The following is a 21,237-nucleotide window of genomic DNA, read 5'->3' on the forward strand; positions in this document are numbered from 1 at the left end:
ACCTGTATCTTAAGGGGATGGGAATTATGGATGGTGGGTACCAAGGACTGACAAGAACTGTAGTACTTGTGTGCAAATGTCAGATGGGAGTGGTGGATCCCGAGGCTCAGGGGCTGGTGGGAATGAATGGTGAATCCCGAGTCCCAGGGATTTATGGGAATAGTGATCCTGAGTCTCAGGGGCTGATGGGAAAGATGGATCCTGAGTCTCAGGGGCTGATGGGAATAGTGGATCTTGAGTCTCAGGGGCTGATGGGAAAGATGGATCCTGAGTCTCAGGGGCTGATGGGAAAGATGGATCCTGAGTCCCAGGGATTTGTGGGAATTGCAGTAGCTAAGTCTCAGGTGCCAAGGGATTTGTGAACCCTGTATATCAAAGAATGATGGAGACAGTGGTTCCTGTGAGTCACTAACCAATGGTAACAGAGGCCTTACGTTTCAGGAACTAATGGGAATTACGTTCTTTCATCCCAGAGGCTTAAGCAAGTCCCAGCCTAACCCATAAACCATTTGCTTTTCATCCAACCCTCCATTCATTCATTTAGCAAACATTTTCCTGAGTCTCTGCTCTGAGCCACACCCTATGCTGAGTGATACTGAGGACAGAGATGACTCAGACCTCAATGGTGCCCTCACTGAATTCTCAGAGACAGACCCAGACATCGAGAATTACAGCACAATGGCGGGGGACGGGGGTGGGGGACCACTTCCCTGGCAGTCCAGTGGTGAAGACACTGCACTTCCATTGCAGGGGGCAGGGGTTCGATCCCTGGCGGGGGAACTAAGATCCCACATGTCACGTGGCACAGCCAAAAAAAAAAAAAAAAGAGAGAGAGAGAGAGAGAAAAAGAAAAACAATGGGATCAGGGCCAGTACCAGGAGACAGCAGGGTGGTATGGTTACTATCCTGACCTGACTGCAGGGTATCTGGGGTGAGTGTAGACTAACAGTAATTCTGGATACCAAGTCAAGGTACAGGGTCTGACGAAAGGTCCTTTTATCAAATGTGAATTTGTGTGCATGACAAGTCTCACCTCTGCTGGAGAGCAATCCCAGGTGAGCTGGACATTTTCCCAGAGGCAGCCCATCTCCAAACAAAGGGCATAGAACTTGGAGCCAGAGAGGCGTGGGTTCAAATCCTAGCTCTGCCATTCACTTTGTGAGCTTGGGTAACTCACTATTCAGAACCCAGTTCCCTCATCCCTACATGAAGATAAAACAGTTCCTAAAAATAAGACTGCTGTGTTAACTGAACGACATAATGTATAACAAATACCCAGCCCAGGGCCTGTCCCTAAGTAGACATTCAATAAAAGGTATGGTTGTCATCATTATTATTCCTATCATTAGTAATTAATGACAAAATTGAAAGGTCCTAGAAGTATTTATCAAATATCTGGGTTCAGCAGCTTAAGAGCATTGTAAGAAATCAGTTCTTTAAAAAGCCCAGTAATTTGCGTATTCATAAGCATTAGTTTCTTTATGTTAAAAAAAAACCCTCCTAATTGATTGAATAAGTAGGGATGAATAAATTTATACAATGGAATATTATATAGCCACTAAAATGAATGAGGTACCTCTATAAGCTGTATAGATATAGGAGGATCTTCAGGATATAGTGTTTTAAAAAAAGCAAAGTATAGAATAATATGATCCCACCTGGGGACAAAAAAGGCAGGGTGGTATAATATATGTGTATAAATGTATAGAATTTCTCTGGAAAGATACACAAGAAACTGGTAAGCATAAGCTGTCCCCAGAGAGAAGTGGGTGGCCAGGGACAGGACGGGAGGAAACTGCATTTTTCACTGTTTGAGCTCCAGAACCCTATACCCACCACATGTCTTCCCTAAATGTCCTCTGGGCTTTCATGTCCACAAGGTTCCAAGCTGCACACAGCATCTTCCCTCTCCTGTCCTCCCCTCTTCCTCCTGGTTCCCCATCTGGAACAACTCCTGTCCCCTCAGTTTCAGGGCCAGACTTCTGGCTGTTGTATCTTCTCCACCTCTTCCATCACCCCCCTCACATTCTCTGCCCCACCACCTCCTCTGGGTCCCCAGGGTCCCAGCCCCTGATCAAGCATCCTCCTCCCCAGCTTCCCGGCCTCCAGTAGTCTCTCCCCCTCAGCTCATCCCCCACGGCCCTCAGAGGGGTCTTTCTGACACCCAGCTCTGACCCTGCCCTCCCCTTGCTCACAGCCCTCCAAGGATCCGGGTCACCCTCACGGGAAAGTTCCCAGCCCGGCCTTCCGAGCGAGGAGGAACCTGGCCCCGCCCACCACCTCAGCCTCCCCTTCCAGGCTCCTGGGCTCCCGTCAGACCTGACTGCCTGCCCTTCCCCCAGAATGGCCCCTGGTTTCCTGCCTTTGGGTCTCTGCTTGAGCTGTGCCCTCTGCCTGGAACGCCCTTACTGCTGTCTCTCTCTCCCTCTCTCTCTCAACAATTCAGATCTAACTTCTCCCAGGTCTTGGAGGTCACAACCACGGCCTTCTCTGGAGGTCCTTTCAGCTGTGCTGAAAGGATTCCTCCCACAGACGCTGGGTCCCTCCCTCTGTCAAAGCCCGACCGCCCTGAATTGGAACTGTCTGCGTCTGGGTCTGTCTCCTCCATAGGACTGTGAGCTCCGTCTGCAAGGGCAGATCTGGGTCTGATTCACCCTTCTCTCCCCAGTGGGTGGGTGGGTGGAGAGCCCGAAGCCGAGGGAGGGGAAGGAGGCCGGGAGAGCAGGAAGGGGGAGAGAGAAGAGGGGGGAGAGGAGCAGACCCTGATTGGGGGGGGGGGTGATGTAAGGAGAAAGAGAGAGACGCGGAGACAAGAGGCAGAGGGGAACGCACAGGGCCAGGAGGAGGCAGGCGGGCGCAGAGAAGGAAAGGGAGGAGAGGTGGAGGGGACGAGAGAAAGCGGAGAGAGAGGAGAGAACCGGGCCCGGCCGAGGGAGGAGGGAGGGAGGGAGGAGTGCGAGCGCTGCCGACTCTGCAGCCTCCCGGCCCCTTTTGTCCCTTCCCTCCTCCCTGCGTCACGCTCCCCGGCCCGGCCTCTCCTCCCTGCTCCCTCCCCCGCCCCGCTCCTCCTCCCCGGGGCTGGATGGAATTTTTTCCCCTGGACCGGGGCCAGCTCCGGGGCGGGGGGGTGGCGGGGGGGGGAAGCCAAGCCGGACTGGGCCTGGCGATGGGGAGGGGCCGGGGCGGGGGCCCCCTGGGGAGGGGGCTGGTCCGGCGGGGTCCCGGGCGGGGGAGCCGGGCCCGCAGAGCCGGGAGGAGGCGCAGGCCGGAGGGAATTGGGGAGGAGGGAAGGAGGATGGCGGGGACGCCGGGAGGAAGGGGAGAGGCCGTCGGGCGGCGGAGGCGGGGAGAGGATGGAGAGCTGTCGGCGGCGGCGGGGCCCGGCTCAGCCCGGCCCGGGCGCTGCCCACCGAGACCCCTTCCCCCCGACGCTGGAGCTGCGGAGCCGTGAGTCTGCGGAGAGGGAGGGGGATGGGGCCCGGGACCCGAACTCCAGGGTCCCTAGGGGAAGGAGGCAGCCGGGGGCCTGGATTTCTGGGTTCTTGGAGGAGGAGGGGGCTGGGAACCCAGACTCCTGAATCCTTGGAGGAGGGGACTGGGGGCCTGGATTCCGGGATCCAGGAGGAGGAGCGGGCGGGGAACACCTCCTGGTTTCCATTGGGAGGAGAGCGATGGGGCTGGGGTAGCTAGGTTCGGAGCTGGAGCCCACTAGGGCGAGATGCCCTCCCACGCCCTCAGGGGAGGTGGAGGGAGAGAGTCTGGCTTTGGAGGTGCCTGTGGCAACGGAAGGGTTAACGTCTGGCTGGAGGGGAGGGGGAGGGGCAGGGAAGGGGCTGCGGGGCTTTGAGGGGTCAAGGGTGAGCCGTGCAAGTGGGAGGGGGCTGCAGAGGAGTGGGGGAGGCTGTCTGGGCTGCCAGACAGGCCAGGGTCAGGGGCGGGGGCAGGGGATGTCTGGCGGAGGAGAGGCCCAGCATCCAGGCTCCCCTGGGGACCCGGGATTCCAGGCCCCAGCCCCCTCCTCCCTTAGACCTGGGAGTCCGCGACCCAGCCCCCTCCCTCAGAATTCCAGAATGCGAACCCCTAGCCCCCTTTATCCCAAGATCCAGGAGTCTGGGCCTCCAGCCTCTCCTCCTCTCAGACCTGGGGCTCCACGTTCCATCCCCCGCTCTCCACGAAAGCCCAGTGTTCGGGCCCCCAGGCCCTTCCTGCCCAGAACCCAGGAGTCCCCACCTCCTCTTTAGCCCCAGCTGGAGTCCAGCCCTCTGGGGGTTAAGGGGGCGGGGCCAACTGGTTGCCATGGTGCCAGACTGTTTGGGTCTGCTCTCTGACCCTTGGGGGCTCCCCAGGGTCTGCAGAGAGGGGGAGGGGGACCCAGACGTGGGGGAAGTCCAGCGCCAACCTTTTCCCCAAATCCGGCCTATGGGCCCAGGGAGTTTGGGCCTCCACCAAAGCCTTGTCCAGTGACCTTGAACAAGTCCTGACCCTTCTCTCTGGGCCTCAGTGTTCCCGAGGAGAAATGTGTGGGAGGAGTGGGGAGATGCTCAGGTCCTGCAAATCTTTAAGATCCTCAGCTTCCCCTCTGCTCTCACCCCCCTCCTCAGGCCCCAGGCAGCCCCGGGGCATGCTGGGAACCCAGGCCTGGGCTCTGGGCCAGGTTGTTGGGTGGGGGGGGGGCGGCGGGGGCAGCCTCCTCCCTTCCCCTTCCTCCCCACCTTGGCCTGACTCTCGCCCCCGCCTGAGGGTCTGGGAGGTTGGGAAGGAGGGAAGGGGAATGAGAGCTGGGACCGTAGACCCGTCTCTGGCCCCTTCCTCCCCCCTTGCCGCCTCCGCCCCCTTCCCGCCTCTCCTCCCCCTCCTCAGTAGGTCGCTACCCCGGCCCTGGGCCCCTTCTCCAGCCACCCCAGCTCCAGACCTGGCTCCGAGCTGCTGCGAGGGGGAGGGAGAGAGGGAAGGAGAAAGGGAGAGAGAGAGAGAGAGAAGGGGAGGGAGGGAAGGAAGGAGAGAGACCTAGGAGGGAGGGAGGGAGAAAGGGAGAGAGAAGGGGAGGGAGGGAAGGAAAGAGAGAGACCTGGGAGGGAGGGAGGGAGAAAGGGAGAGAGAGAGAGAGAGAGAGAGAGAGAAGGGGAGGGAGGGAAGGAAGGAGAGAGACCTAGGAGGGAGGGAGGGAGAAAGGGAGAGAGAGAGAGAGAGAGAGAGAAGGGGAGGGAGGGAAGGAAAGAGAGAGACCTGGGAGGGAGGGAGGGAGAGAGAGAGAGAGAGAAGGGGAGGGAGGGAAGGAAGGAGAGAGACCTAGGAGGGAGGGAGGGAGAAAGGGAGAGAGAGAGAGAGAGAGAGAGAGAGAGAAGGGGAGGGAGGGAAGGAAGGAGAGAGACCTGGGAGGGAGGGAGGGAGAAAGGGAGAGAGAGAGAGAAGGGGAGGGAGGGAAGGAAGGAGAGAGACCTGGGAGGGAGGGAGGGAGAAAGGGAGAGAGAAAAGGAGAGAGACAGAGACAGAGGGGAGTGAAGAAGACAGGGATGGAGAGAAGGCGGGGAGCAAGCGGGAGGCAAACAGGAAAAAGGGGGAGAGGAGAGTGAGACAGGGAAATTGAGGGAGAGAGAGAAGGAGAGGGACAAAGACGGGGTGGGGGGGAGAGGCGGAGGGTGAAAGACAGAAGGGAAAGGAAAAGAAAGAAAAGAGAAAGGAGAGAGAACCAGGAGGCGGGGAGAGGAGAGAGAGACGGACTGAGAAAGGCACGGTGAGGAGAAGGCAGAGCTGAGGGGGAGGATGGGCAGCGCAGAGCGGGGGAGAAGCGTGCAGAGGCTGGAGGAAATGGAGGCCAGGTAAGACAGAGACTGAGCCAGCGGCAGCAGAAAGAGACACGGCAGGACCAGGACGGGGAGAGAGAACCAGAAAGATGGAGATGGAGCCGGAGACAGTGAGAGCAAGACAGACGGAGCGCTGGACAGAGGCGGAGGCTCTCAGGTGCACAGACTCAGCCTAGGGGTGGGAAGTGTGGGTGCTGGTCCCGCTGCCTTGCAGGCCTGGCCCCTCCCACTCACCAGCTGGCTGGGGCTCAGCCTTCCCACCTGCAAAATGGGGGTGCTGATGGCACCTTGAGCCCCTGCCTGCCACATGACAGGGGCCTGGGGCGGTATCAGCGTTCAGGGATCGTAGTTGTCAGTGCTGTGCATGATGAGAGGCCAAAAGAAGGGAAGAGAGAGGGGAGAAAATACCCAGAAAGGCTTTGACGGTTTTATATCCCGTGGGTGGTCTCCACACCGGTCCTGGATTTCTGAATCTGACAGGTAGGTAGGGAACCGTCTTGTCCAAGGGACCAAACTCCAAAACAGGTGAGGTTCCCTCTGACCCGGGATCCAGGAAGCCAGGCTGTGTCTTCTCCAAGGAGGCAGGCCTGGCCGGACTCCCAGGTCTGAGGGAGGGGGCTGGGGGGCCTGGCTTCCTGGGTCCCCAGGGGAGAAGGGGGCTGTGGACTTGGACTTCTGAATCTGGGGGAGGAGAGGAGGCTAGGGGGCCTGGATTGCGGGGACCTATGGGGAGGAAGGGGCCTGGGGCCTGAATTCTTGGGTCCCTGGTGAGGAAGGGTCCGAGGGGCTGACTCCTGGGTTCCTTGGGAAGGAGGGGGCCGGGGGCCCGGATTCCTGGGTCCTGGCACCCACCCGTAGAACCGACCTTGCGGGGCCTTCGCCGCACACAAGCTCGTGTCTGTGGGTCCGTGTCGGGGGCTCACCATCGCGGCTGGGGCCTCCCCGGCCCTCCCCGCCCTCCCTGGCCCCCGTCTGTCCGTCCAGTCCATCCGTCTGTCTGTCCACCTGCCGCGCCCCCCGGGCTGAGGTAGGAGGTTGTATAGTTGAGGAGGACACCCACGGAGATCACTATACGGCCTCCTAGCTTTCCCCAGGCTGCGCCCTGCACGGGACGGCCCGGCGGGGACCCCTGACCCCGGTCCCCTGCCCCACCCCGCCAGGCTGGGGAGAGGGGCTGCCGCAGGGATCCTGGGAGGAGAAGCTGGGCTGTTCCTCGTGTCCTCGTCCCTACATTCCTTCGTGCCCCTTCCCTCAAAGAGTTTCTCTCCCATCAAGATATCTCTGCTTTGCTTTCTCTCTGTCTCTCCATCCCCTCTGGGTCTCTGCACAGTGATCTCTGAGACCCTGTCTCCATCTGTCTCTTATGGTGCTTTCTGGGTCTCTGACGCTCCCGATGTCTCTCCATGGCTTGGTTTCTGTCTTTCGGGCCCTCACGGTGTCTCTGTGCCATGTCCATTTCTGCTGCACCCCACTACCACACCCCAGGGCCTGGCGGGCCCCCGCACACCGTACTGCCGGCCTCTGGGTCCCTGAGACCCTTTAACCTGTGAGGACGTCCAGGGTCACAGGTGAGGTTCTTGGGAGCCTGGCATCCGGCCCAGCCATCAGCCTGGGGTCCGACCCCTGACCCCTGCCCCGACACACCCTTCCTCCCTGAAAACCCTGGAGCCTGACATTGGACTGGAGACTGAAACCCGACCTCTGACCCCGTATCTTCAGCCCCTCCCCCGCACCACTGTGACCTCACAAAAGTCTCCAGCTTCTCCACAGGCTGAGACCCTCCGCTATGGCCCTTCTGGCCCCAGGCAGCGCTGTGCCGTCCGCCCTGGTGGCCCTCACAGTCCTCAGGGCCTCCGCCTGGGCCTGTCTCCTCTGCTTCACGTCTTACAACGAGCGCCGCCAAATCTGCCAGATCTTCGCCGGCCTGGACAGCCCCGACCTCGAGAAGTGCGAGGAGGCCTTAACAGACGCCTTTAAGGGCCTCCTGGACACTGAAATCAGTGAGGAGACACCCCTCATCCTCCAGGGCCCCGAGGGGGGCATGTGGAGGGAGGGAGGGACCAGAGAGGCCTGGAGAGACTGAGGGGGACAAAGGCTCAGAGACGGGATGATGGAGACTTGTGGGGGGCAGAGACTCAGAGACGGGAGGACAGAGGCTTTGCGGGGGCCAGAGACGGGAGGACAGAGGCTCAGAGATGGGAGGACAGAGGCTTTGCGGGGGCCAGAGACGGGAGGACAGAGACTCAGAGACGGGAGGACTGAAGCTCAGAGACGGGAGGACAGAGACTCAGAGACGGGAGGACAGAGGCTCAGAGACGGGAGGACAGAGGCTTTGTGGGGGCCAGAGACGGGAGGACAGAGGCTCAGAGACGGGAGGACAGAGGCTCAGAGATGGGAGGACAGAGGCTTTGCGGGGGCCAGAGGCTCAGAGAGAGGCAGAGGAAGGTCCACTTTGGGGACGTGGTGTTGGGGAAAACGCTTCGCCCCAGCTCCTGCCTCCGACCCCCAGACTACGATGAAAGGAGCCACCTGCACGACGCCTTCACCCAGATGACCCACTCCCTGCAGGAGGTGGCCGCTGCCCAGGGTGAGTGGGGCGGGGCCGGCAACGGTGGGAGATGTGGGCTTGGAGCCCCCAGGAGATGGATGTTTGTGCGGGGAAAGCCCAGAACTTGACAGTGATCTCAGAGGAGGAGACGCCTGGAAGCTGAGGGGGCTGGGCAGCCTTGTCAGAGAGAGGAGATGGGCAGGGGCTGGCGGGGACAGTGCAGAAGGAACTTAGAGTCTCAAGCCAGCTGGGATCAGGGAGATGTGCGTTCTGACCTCACTGTGTGGCTTGCCCTCTTCCTGGCTCTGAGATTCTGGATGCATCATGGCCCCCCTGCCCCCCAGGCCTCAACTTACCCATCTCAGAAATGGGACAATCTCCTTGCCTCCCAGGGTGGCCTCAGAGCTCAGTGAGAGGGAGGGCCCCCCCACAGTGAGACAGACTTCAGGGAGGAGATCTTCCTCTAGGATAAAACACACATTCCCTACAGTTAACAAAGTAATTCCACATTTTTAACATGTGAGGCTATTAGGGGGCCAGAAGACAGGTAGGAACAGGGAGAGAGAGGATGATTCAGGTGACAGCTGTGAAGGGAGACAGGCACACGTGACAGCCTTGGGGTGGGTGAGACACACACTCTAGAGAAACACATGCGTGTGCCGGTGGGGAGGGACCTCAGGGCTGGGGCGACCCTTTCAGTGATCACAGCAGGCCACCGTGGTCACGTGACACAGGATCCCCCCCACCCCCATGCCCACAGTGTGCTGGAGACTGGGGGTGGGAGCGCTCACTGCTTTGCAGCATAAACTGGCCACGTCAGTGGTCTGGGGGCTCTGCACTTCTTTCTACATCTTAGCTGTTACTTCTTTTGCTTCCTGCTCTTGCCACGGAGCTTTTTGACAAAGATCCCTAAACATGAGGAGGTTGCCATCTACCCAGGGGCGCCCCGGGGGTCCAGATGGAGAAGACTTCAGCTGCGGATCCCCCGCCCCCAAAGGGAGAGCTGAGGAACTCAGAGCTGACTGGGGAGGAGGGAGGAGGATTCCAGGAGATGCCTTTTCTCCCCGGTGTAGGCCAACTTGTCACAAAACAAGGTTTTGTGACAACCTTTTCAAAAGAAGGTTTTGAAAAGAGCAGAAACAAGTCCAGCTCTGAGTGTAGACGACCCTGGCGAGGGCTGTGTGTGGGACCGACCGGAGCAGGGGAGAGAGTGGAGGCTGGGAGGCCTGGGTGGAGGCTGCTGTGAAGGAGGCCAGAGCTGGGGCGGGGATTGTGAAGGTGGAGAAGAGGGGATCCGGCAGAGAGAGTCAAGGGCAGGAGAGATGGGGCTTGGATCTGATGAGCTGTTCAGGAAGAGGGGAAGAGGAGGGTCAGGGGCCGTGTCTGGGGTCTGCCTCCATGCCTGAGGGGGCAGTGGGTCATCCCCGAGACGGGGAGCCTGGGAGGAAGAGCAGGGGTGGGGGCAGATGGCCAGCTGGGCGAGGATGTAATGACTGCAAGGGGCCTGGGGGACATCCAGGGTTCAGCTGGGAGTCAGGGAGACTTGACACTCGGTCCTGAAGGAGCATGGCTGTGAGCCGGGGAAGGGCGGGGTCAGCTCTGGGTGTAGAAAGACCCTCTGGGGCCATATGGAGGATGGACTGGAGGGAGATTGGAGGCTGGGAGAAGCTGGTACTCCACAGGTATTTATTGAATGTGCCAGGAACACCACCAGGGACACAGCTGCGATCAAAACTGCCAGCCACCTGCCCTCAGGTTGCTTATGTTGATTATTAAACGTAATAAGTGAAATGCCATTGATGTCAGTTGGTGATCTGTGCTGTGGAGGAAAACAGAAGAGGAACGGAATGGGGTGGCCATTGGGGTGATCAGGAGAGGTGCAAATGAGAAGGTGCGATTGAGCAAAGACTGGAACGAGGGGACAGTGAGAGCCATGCAGATAACCTAGGGAGAGAGCTTCCAGGCAGAGGGAAGAGCCAGTGCAAAGGCCCTGGGGCCAGTGGTTCTCTAGCCCCACAGTGTATGTCAGAATCTCCCGGGAGCTTATTAAAGTGCAGACTCCTGGGCCCCACCTTCTGAGCAGTAGGTCTTAGGTGGGGCCCAGAAATGGACATTTCTAACAAGTTCCCAGGAGCTGCTGCTGCTGTTCTAGGGACACACTTTGAGAACCACTATGGTGGGCCCTTGGTCTGGCTTTAGCCAAGGCGGCTCCTCTTTCCAGCTTATACCCAATGACCATCACTTTAGCCAGTCTCTTCAGCTTTTGCTCTTGATATGGGGAAGCCATTGGAAGATTTTAAGGAAGGAGAGGGTCTGACTAAGACCACGTGGGTCAAGGGCAGAAGCAGAGAGACCAGTGAGGTCAGTGGTGGCTCGGACCAGATGCGGTGGTTCAGGTGGGCCCAGACCAACCTGCCCCTTACATGGAAGATGCTGTGTTTTGTTTATATATATTTTTTGCTGGCCACGCGGTGTGGCATGCGGGATCTTAGTTTTCTGACCAGGGATCGAACCCGTGCCCCCTGAAGTGGAAGCTCAGAGTCTAAACCACTGGACCACCAGGGAAGTCCTGGCAGAGTTACTTGTTAATTATCTTCCTAAAGGATATCCCTGTATCAGCCCTATGAGGTGGAGTTTTATAGCCCCATTTTCCAGATGGGCAAGTTGGGGCTCAGCTGGACAGGGAGGATGGACCCAGGAGATGTCTAGACCAGACATATATGGGGTGAGGGGTATGGGAAAAATCGAGGATGACTCCCAGGTTTCTCCCAAATGGAGGACCTGAGAGATGGACGTGCTGACTCAGAGTGGCTCCCGGTGGTGGCAGGTGACACTGTTAGTGTATATAAACCATGGAATGGATAAGATGGTGTCAAGGAGGGCAGTGCGTGTACCACAGGTAGTGGTCGCATGTGGAGGCTCTGGAGTTGGACCACCTGGGTTCAAATCTAGCTGTGTGACCTTGGGCCGCCTTCCTAACCTCTCTGTGCCTTGGTTTCCCCATCTCAAACTTGGGGATGGTAATACCAGTAGTTGACCCTTCTATGACACGGTGTGCCAGGCACCATTCCAAGCACTTAGAGACATTATCCCACATGGTCATTAAATGGTACCTGGCACATAGTTTGGAAGGGGAATGCTTTTATGTTGTATGACATTAAATCCTCCCCGCCAACCCTGTGAGGTAGACACCAATATTGTCCCCGTTTTATGAACGAGGAAACTGAGGATCAGGAAGGTTAAATACTTGGCCAAGGTCACATAGGGAGGAGGATGTGTGATGGCTAGCTCAGGTGTGAGACAGGTGTGCTTATAATTGGAAGAGACGGGACTCAAACCCAGATGATCAGAAACAGTTGAAGTTCCTAATGAAGCACCTCTTTTGGGGGAGACTTTATAACATCCACCCGCGCCCCCTTGTGGTTCAGTTGATATAGCCCCTGCCCCTTGGCCTCTCTGGATATTTCACTCCATCCCTACTTTACTCCCATGCTTCTCCCCTGCCCCATGGCTGACTTGGTGTATCCCTTCCCCATGAGTCATTTGGTTTGGTCCACAGATACTCCTTAGATGCCTCCTCCAACATCCTGGCCTCTCATTTGAGCACCCGACTCGGACCACATCCTCCTGACCATCCTGCCATCTCCAGACCACATGCCTGCCTTGTGGCCAAGGAGAGACCACTAAGTCCTTGACCCCTCATTTTGAACCTGCTTCCTGGCTTCAGTGCCCCCTCCAGCTTCTACCCAATGATCATCACTTCAGCCAATCTCTTGCCAGTATTCTCAATTCCCTCCTGTTTTGTATGGTTTTAAATTGCAGAGAAAGCTGCAATGGCTTAAGTAAGCTAGAAGTTTATTTCTCCCATAAAAAATAAGTCTTGAGGTAGGCACTTAAGGCTAGTATGGCAGCTCCATTTTCCTGGGAACCCAAGGCCCTTCCAGCTTACCATCTTAGGGTATACCCCCTTATCCTCATGGTCCTTTATAACTGCTAGAGCGCCAGCCATCAAATCTAAGTTTTAGGCAACAGGATGGAGGAAGGGGAAGGGGTCAATAATATGGCACCATTTCTTTCTTAAGGCTACTTTCTGTAACTCACACATGACATTTGCACTTAATCTCAAGGAGCAGAAGTTGGTCATATGATCACAGCTAAGTCACATGACCACAACTAGCTGCAAGGGAGGTTGGGAAATGCAGTCTTTTAGCTGAAGCTGGGAAGGGTGCTTTCTCAGCTAAAATGCAGTATTATGTTACTAAAGAGAAAATAGATATTTTGAGGCAACTGGCAATCCCTGTGTATTTGTTTGCTAGGGCTGCTGTAACAAAATACCCCAGACCGGGTGGCTTAAATAACAGAAATTTATTTGTTCACAATTTTGGAGGCTAGAAGTCCAAGATCAAGGAGTCAGTGTCTGCAGGGTTGGTTTCTTCTGAGGCCTCTCTCCTTGGCTTGTAGATGACTGGCTTCCCTCTGTGTCTGTGTCCAAATTTCCTATTCTTCTAAGGACATCAGTCATATCGGATTAAGGCCCACCCTAAAGACCTCATTTTAACCTAATTACCTCCTTAAGACTCTGTCTCCAAGTACAGTTACATTCTGAAGGACTGGGGGTTAGGACTTCAACATATGAATTTGGGAGGGACACAATTCAGCCCATAGGACCCTGCCATGTTTCTTGATTTCCAAAACCACCTCCATCTATAAATCATTCCACCTATCCACTTTGAAAAAGCCCCAAAACATTATAGCTTGGAGGCCATTTCAGTGGTCAAAACTCAAACATCCATAAGGACAGAGAACATAAAAAGAGAGAGGGACTTCCCTGGTGGTTAGGACTCCACGCTTCCACTGCAGGGGGCACAGGTTCGATACCTGGTCGGGGAACTAAGATCCCACATGGTGCCATGTAGCATGGCCAAAAAAAAAAAAAAGAAAAGAAAAGAAAGGGGAAAAAAAGGAGTGAAAGAGGGATAGAAATGAAGAGGCTGGGAGCTCTGTAAAAGTGGGTGTGTGCCCTGTCTGAAGGGGGAAGCTGCTACTAAGCTCCAGCTAACTGCTGCCTCATGGAAATACCATCTCTCTTACAGCTCTTCCAAGTTTCTTAAAGGGATGCCAAACATTTTATGTGACTTTTCCCAAATTTTATATGATGGCAACTGGTTCATTTTTAAAAATACTTTCCAGGCCAAATATAACACATCCAAAGGATGGATTGGGGTCACTGCCTCCAGCTGTGGTCTCCATTCCAGTTGGATCCTGGAATTCATTCTACACGTACTTACTTGTAAGACTCAGGGCCCTCTCCTGGGTTCTGAGGACACAGCACTAAGAGACAGACTTAAATCATCACTATGTATATATAAAATATGTATTTGTGGGCTTCCCTGGTGGCGCAGTGGTTGAGAGTCCGCCTGCTGATGCAGGGGACATGGGTTCGTTCCCCGGTCCAGGAAGATCCCACATGCCGCAGAGTGGCTAGGCCCGTGGGCCATGGCCCCTGGGCCTGCGCGTCCGGAGCTTGTGCTCCGCAACGGGAGAGGCCACAGCAGTGAGAGGCCCGCGTACCGGGAAAAAAAAAAAAAAAGTATTTGCAAACTGGTGAGAGCTATAATGGAATGAATGGGGCACTATTAGAGACAAAAATAGGGGACTGGATTAGATTATACTTGTGGTCAGGGAAAACCTCTAAGGAGGTGGCACAAGGTGTGACATGAAGGATTAGTAGGAGTAGGGGTAGAGATGTGCTGGAAACTGAAGGTGGCATGTGCAAAGGCCCTGAGGCACTAGGGAATATGGTTCTTTTCATATTAGGGGAAATGAAAGGTGGGTATTAGGGATGGAATAGAGAGGGAGAGTAAGCCAGACCATATAGAGCCTCGTAGGCCTTGGAAGAAATGTGACCTTTATCCTCCCCTTTCCCCTCAACAAGATAACACAGATGATGCTGAGGGGTTCCATCAGAGAGGTTAGTCCAGAGTCAGCAGAAGGAAAGAGATTTGGGGATTTGTCAGCCTTTGGGGTAGACAGGGTAGGAGGATGTGGCATATACCTACCAGAGACAAGGGGGTGGAGAGGGGTTGGGGGAGGGGCACAGGCACGATGACAGCGAGTCCTGTCAAGCTCGGCCAGCCTTGGGGAAGGGTCTTTACTACAAGGACTCCCTCTACCCTCCAGGGTCCTTTCGGGTTGCCTTTCCTCTTGCCGCGGAGAAAATGCAGAAGATTATATTACAGCTTAAAGAAGGTAAAATAGACTATCTCCTTCCCCCAGGCACAGACAATTAGAAAACCCCACTCCCGAGACCCCCATCTGCTCCCTTCAGCGCAAACCCCTGGCCCGATCTCTGAGCCGAGCTTCCCTTGGTGGGTCACTCGGGACACAGCCTCTTCCTCTGCTTGGACCACTCTGGGTCCGGCCCCGCCCCTCCGACGGAAGGTTATCTCTAGCTGGCACCGCTTCTTAGGACGGTCCTGTCGCAGATTAGCCCGGGCCTCTTCCTGGATCTCTGTGTCTGGCCCTGTGCACTCTCTGAAAGGTTTCCTTTCCAACCGGGCCGCCTTAGGGGCTACTTCCAGCCTGACCACACCTCTTACTGGGCCCCCTAGTTAGACTCTGTCCCCTCCGAGCATCGCCCAGGATCTAAGCCCGCCCCGCTTGACGGAATTCACCGGAACTGGCCCTGCTTCCTTGGTGAGAGCAGCAGGCCTGCCGCCCTTTTCCCCCCACCCCGTCTTAGATGCTAGCAGCAGGCCTGTGCCTGACCTCTTAGTGGAATGCTGCAGGCCTGGCCCCGCCTACAGGTGGAATGCTGCAGGCTTGGCCCCGCCCCTTAGGTGGACCGCAGCAGGCCTGGCTCTGCCCTCTTGGAGGAATGCATCCGGCCCAGAAACGTTTCCTCTAGGGGAACTTCAGGTGGGCACCTGCCGCGACTTACAGGGTAGTAACGCTTGCTTTCTCTCCGCAGTCCAGGCCTGCATCCCTCCCTGCGGTAAGCACATCATTCAAAGCTCAGAATTGCGGGGGAAGAGAGGTGGTAGGGGTCGAAACCTGGGACAAATGGGAGAGGATGGGTGGGCCTCTGATCCGAAGGGGGCCAATACGAGCCATGGGGAAAAGTAAGTAAACCAGGTATTGTTCACAAACCTCACAAAAGGTGGGTCCGAAAACCAAAGCAAACCAATAGGGATCCTAGAGGCTGGAGAGTGGTGAGAGCTGGCCAATGAGCACAGGGAAGGCGGGGCCCAGATTCTGTCTGGCAGGTAGAATCCAAGGAGGTTAAATAGACCTTAAGGTGGCCGAAGGGACCCGGACCAGGGGAGGCGGATGGAGCCCAGATCCAGCGTTCCCGTCCCATAGGACTCCAGGAGGTCGCCCGGAGTTTCCGCTGCCGAGGGTGCTACTCCACGGTCTGCGACCTCCCGCTAGACTGCCCAGGTGAGGGGCGTGGCCTTGAAGGGCAAGAAACCTGAAAAACTGGAAGAGGGAGCTGAGTGCGGAGGAGGCGTGGTCTGGGGGCGGGGCCGGACGTGGGCGGGCCGAGGCGGTGATGCGGACTTGTCTTCAGTTCAGGACTTGACGGTGACTCGGGGTCATCAGGCTATGTTCTTTTGCACTGTGAACTTCCAGCTGCCTAAGGAAGAGATCACCTATTCCTGGAAGTTCGCAGGAGGAGGTGTGAGTCGGGGAGGATCCAGCATGAAGATAGGAGGCGGGTTATGCTTTACTAGAGGATGGGGAGTCAGGTTGAAGAGGGTGGGACTCGGTCTAGATTCAGACTTCGTGCAAGGGGAGGGTCTCTGCATTTAAGGGGCAAGGGGCAAGGGGCAAGCTCACAATGCAGAACCAGAGCTCAGGGGTGGGTTATTCGTAAAGGTTTTCGGCGGGAGAGCAAATACTAGGCCCAAGAGGCGGAGTCAAGACTTAGGAGGCGGGACTATGAGTGAAAGATCGGCGAATAAGAGCTGAGGGTGGGGCCAGGGCTCAGGAAGGCGTGGTCTAGCTCGGGGGCGGGGCTTTACGTTGTGGTTTGGCGAGTCGGGGCGGAGAGAATCTCTTCTGGGCTCGGGGCTGGGGGCCCCCCACCTCTTGCCGCTCCATCCCGAGCGTCCCGCAGCTCCGGACTCAGGACCTGTCCTACTTCCGAGATATTCCGCGGGCCCGAGGATACCTGGCACGGATCCGGCCGGTGCAGCCCACGCACCGCGGAACCTTCTCTTGCGTGATCACACACGACCAGCGCCCCCTGGCGCGGCTCTACTTCTTTCTGAACGGTGCGGGCGGGGCGGAGCTGCGCGGCAGGGGCGGGGCTACGTGAGGGGTAGGGCTCAAGCCCGGCTGACGTGCGCGTCCCCGCAGTGACAGGTCCGCCACCGCGCGGGGAGACTGAGCTCCAGGTCTCTTTTCGGGAAGTGTTGCGCTGGACGCCACGGGAAGGGGAGATGATCGAACCCTGGACGCCCAGCCTGGGCGAACTGCTGGCCAGGCCCGAGGCTCTGACGCCGGGCAATCAGTGCCTGCTCGCGGCCGCTGTGGCCTTAGCCTCAGCCAGTGCGACCGTGCTGGCGTGGTGAGTCCCTGGGACCCCAGAATCCCAGCATCTGGCTCTCCTTTCCCAGACCCAAGAGTCTGGGTCCCCAGCCCCTCCTCCCTCAGATCCAGAAGTCCGAGTCGCCAGACCCTCTTACTCAGGAGTCCAGGCCCCCACCTCCTCCTTCCTCAGACCAGGAGTCATAACCCCCAACCCCTATTTTCTCAGATCTAAGAGTCCAAGCCCTATCACCCACCTTTGGGACCTAGGCTCCAGGACCCAGATTTCTGGTCCCCAGCCTCTCCCACACACACACACACGAACATCTCATTTTTTCCCCAGGATATTCTTTCGATGGTACTGCAGTGGCGACTAACAAAGGTATCTTTTTTATCCTATTTCCATCCCTAAAATAAAGAATCTATTTCAGCTCTCTAGATTCTTTCATCTTTGAAGGTGGCCACTACCAACTTAGGAGGAAGAGTGGCACACCCCAAAGATGCCCAGGTGCCCATGCCCCCATAACGACGGTAATAGGCGCAGCTGTCGCAGTGCAGGGTCCTATACTTAGGCTTTAGGTGCAAGCCCAGACCCCTCCCCGGATTTCTGGCAGCATCCTGGACATTTCCGCCTGCAGCAGTCACCCTTAAAGAGTCCTTGATATCGCCCTGAAAGCCTGTTCCTCCCCCAAGACTTTCTTGCTGTCATAAAGGCCACCATCATCCACCCAGCTGCTCAACCAGAAACCGAAGTTGCGTTTAATTCCTCCTCCACTTCCGATCTAGTTCCAAATCTCAGCCTTTTCAGTTCCTCTCTCTCTGTGGTCCGCCACCGTCTCTTGCGTGGATCACTGCAGCAGCCAGTCCCCACCGGCCTCCCTGGCTCTGCTCAGCCTTGTTCCAGTGCAGTGCATTCTCCACAAAGCAGCCAGAGTGATATTTTATTTTTTTTGCTACTTTGGCTAAGGTTTTATTTTTTTAATTTTTATTAGAGTGTAGTTGATTTACAATACTGTGTTCCTACTGTACAGCAAAGTGAATCAGTTATACATATACATATATCTACTCCTTTTTAGATTCTTTTCCCATACAGGTCATTAACAGAGTATTGACTAGAGTTCCCTGTGCTATACAGTAGGTCCTTATCAGTTATCTATTTTATATATAGTAGTGTGTATATGTCAATCCCAATCTCTAGGGTGATATTTTGAAGTTTGTCAGATCAGGTCACTCCTCTGCTCAGAACCCTTCATTGGCTCCCCATTGCCATTGGAACAAAATCCAGTTCCTTGTCAAGGCTTCCAAAGGCCCCCAAGGTTCTGGTTAACTTTGTCCCACCCCACTCTTCCCCCTTGATCTTTCTATCTTGCAGTTCCTCTGGCCTTTGCTCATTCGTTGTATTCATCATGATTCTTCTCATTCTCTCCAGGACCTGGGTACATACTATTTTCTGCCTAGAATAATGTTCCCTTTTTTGTCTAGTTAACTCAGTTATGATTTCCCCTGAATGGCCTTTACATGCATTAAGCCATTTAATCTCCAGGACAAGGCTGTGTGGGCGGACACTGTGTTTATGTGCCTGACTCCACCTCCCTCTCCTCCCCCTGTTTACTCTCTAGCCCCACTGGCCTTCTTTTTCTTGTCCCTTGAACATGCAAAGTTCAGCCCTGTCCCTGGGCCTTTGCACATGCTGTTCTTCCTACTTGAAATGACTTTACTCTGAACCTCACAAAGCCACCTCCCTCTCATTGCACAGGTCCCAGCTCAAATGTCACCTCTGACGACTCCCCTCCTCCCACATGACATCCCCCTATTTTATTTTATTTTTTATTATTATTATTTTTTTTTTGGCTGTGCCATGAGGCTTGGGGGATCTTGGTTCCTGACCAGGGATCGAACCCGGGCCCTCAACAATGAAAGCACTGAGTCCTAACCACTGGATCACCAGGGAGTTCCCAACATCCCCCTATTTTAGCTTGTGCATTATATGTGTTCAGACCTAATGTAAACTTATTTTTTAATTTGGTTTTGTGTCTTCCCCACTTAAAACGTAAGCTCCTTCATATTCTTATTCACCAATGTGTTCCCCTTCACTGATTCATTCAATCAGCGAATATTTAATGAGCGTTTACTATGTGCCAGGCATTTTCAAGGCACTGTAGACACAGCAATGAAGAAATCAGAACAGACAAAAATCTGCACCCTCAAGATAGGTGGAGGGGATTGAGAGATACAAACTATTATGTATAAAATAAATATGCTACAAGGATATAATGTACGACAGGGAATATAGCCAATATTTTATAATAACTTTAAATGGAGTATAATCTATAAATTATTGAATCTGTTGTATGCCTGAAACTTATATAATATTGTACATCAGCTGTACTTTAATTTAAAAAAATCTGCACCCTCATGGAGTTTAGATTCTCATCGATGGTCAAAAAATAAACAAGAAAATTATGTAAAATTGTGCACCAAGGCATATGATAATATATGTGGTGGAGAAAATAAAGCAGGGAAACAGGGGATGTTAGGGGGAGGAGGGTAGCAATAGGATCTTTGGGGAAGGCCCCACCCAAGAAGGTGCCCCTAGAATAAAGACTTGAAGGGGATGAGGTATGAGCCATTGGATATATGTGTTAAGAGTGCTCCAGGCAGGGCTTCCCTGGTGGCGCAGTGGTTAAGAATCTGCCTGCCAATTCAGGGGACACGGGTTCGTGCCCCGGTCCAGGAGGATCCCACATGCCGCGGAGCGGCTGGGCCCGTGAGCCATGGCTGCTAAGCCTGCGCGTCCGGAGCCTGTGCTCCACAACAGGAGAGGCCACAACAGTGAGAGGCCCGCGAACCGAAGAAAAAAAAAAAAAAAAGTACCCCAGGCAAAAGAAACAGCAGGAGCAAAAGCCCTGAGGCAGGGGTGTGCCTGGTGTGTGGAAGAATAGCCAGCAGTTCAATCCACTGGGAGCGAGGCTTTAGGAAATGAGTATGCAGTGAGGTCAGAGAGAACACGGGGGACCAGTTCATGCAGGACCTTGGCCACCCTAAGGTCTTGATTTTCCTCCGTATGAGATCATGGTGGTTTTTGAGCCAAGGAATGTCATGATTTGATTTGATTTACATAGCTCCTGCATGGATAACGGACTGTAGGGGGCAAGGGTGGAAGCAGAGGTCACTGTTAGGTGGTAATCCAGGCATGAGATAGCAACTTTAATCCAGGGAAGAGATGCAGCTCGGGGACAAAGCAGTGACGGTGAAGGTGAGGAGCAGTGGTCCTAGATCTGTCATGTAGGTAGAACCAGTGGGATTTGCTGACGGATCAGAATGTTGGATATGAAAGAAAAGACAAGGGTCAGGATCAATGGTCAGGACAGCAGCAATGTCCAATAGAACACTGTGCCTTGATGGAAACGTTCTAGACCTGCCCTGTCCCGGTATGGCAGCCACCAGCCACATGTGGCCATGAAGCACCAGAATTGTGGCCAGTGCAACTGAGGAACTGAATTTCTAATCTTTAATGGTTTTCATAATTTAAATCGTCCCACGTCTGTGACAACAGAAGTCATAGAGGCATGTGTCTGAGTATTCTTAACTAGGGATCACAGCCTCTTTGCTTAATTGACTAGGAGCTCCTGGAAGGCAAATTCTGCCTCTTAATTGCTTCTGTATTTGCAAACCTGGCAAAGTGTGTGGAATTCAATAGGAAATTGACAAATGTTTTTGTGGCCGATTGAATCAAAGAATGAATGAAATGAAATGATAGTGTCGGGTACATAGTAGGTGCTCTGTGAGTATCTGAATGAAGAGTTGAGAAATTCCACCCTCAAAACAACCCTGATCCATGGGACTGCTATCCTTATGTTCCAAAGAGGGAGTCCAGGCTCTGAGGAAGGAGGGTATCCTGTCTAGTTTCAAACAGCTGGCACCCCAGACGGAGCCACGAGTTCCCAGTTCTCAACCATTCAGCCCCCTTAATTCTCAAAAAAAAATAAAGAAAAAGAAAACGAACGGAGGAGGTAGGCTCAGAAGAAAATAAATAAAATTATTATCCTAATCACACAGTACAAATGGAGGTTAAATAAGAACAGGGAGAAATCGGGGGCCCCAGGACAGCATGTGGGGACCCCTTTCCCCCCACCCCTAAAAATCCACACCCTGTTCAATAAATACCCCTCCCAAGAGACCCAGAAGTCCCAGCCCCCTAATGAGTCCAGGCTGAAGAGTCTTGGGTCGAGCCCCTCACTTCACAGAGGAGGGCAACTGAGGCCCAGAGGGTCACCCGGCAAGTTCGTGGTGCCGGGGACCCTGGTAGGTCTCCTCTGGCCGCCCCCGGACCCCCCTGAGCGGGCGTCCCGC

General features: G+C 55.0%; 1 protein-coding gene across 1 annotated transcript; it reads left to right on the top strand.

The window, feature by feature from the left end:
• Positions 1 to 7,590: 7,590 nt before the first annotated feature.
• SPACA6 (sperm acrosome associated 6) lies at positions 7,591 to 21,233 on the top strand (the record flags this gene model as incomplete). The annotated part of the gene is made up of 10 exons (XM_079723222.1): positions 7,591 to 7,804; positions 8,314 to 8,391; positions 14,533 to 14,601; positions 15,323 to 15,346; positions 15,715 to 15,792; positions 15,923 to 16,032; positions 16,472 to 16,628; positions 16,714 to 16,924; positions 17,228 to 17,266; positions 19,027 to 21,233. The coding sequence occupies 9 exons, from the start codon at positions 7,591 to 7,593 to the stop codon at positions 17,259 to 17,261; spliced, it is 975 nt and encodes a 324-aa protein (XP_079579348.1). The 3' UTR covers positions 17,262 to 17,266; positions 19,027 to 21,233.
• Between the last annotated feature and the right edge of the window lie 4 nt (positions 21,234 to 21,237).

The sequence above is a fragment of the Hyperoodon ampullatus genome (assembly GCF_949752795.1).
Source record: "Hyperoodon ampullatus genome assembly, chromosome: 18".
Lineage (NCBI taxonomy): Eukaryota > Metazoa > Chordata > Mammalia > Artiodactyla > Ziphiidae > Hyperoodon > Hyperoodon ampullatus.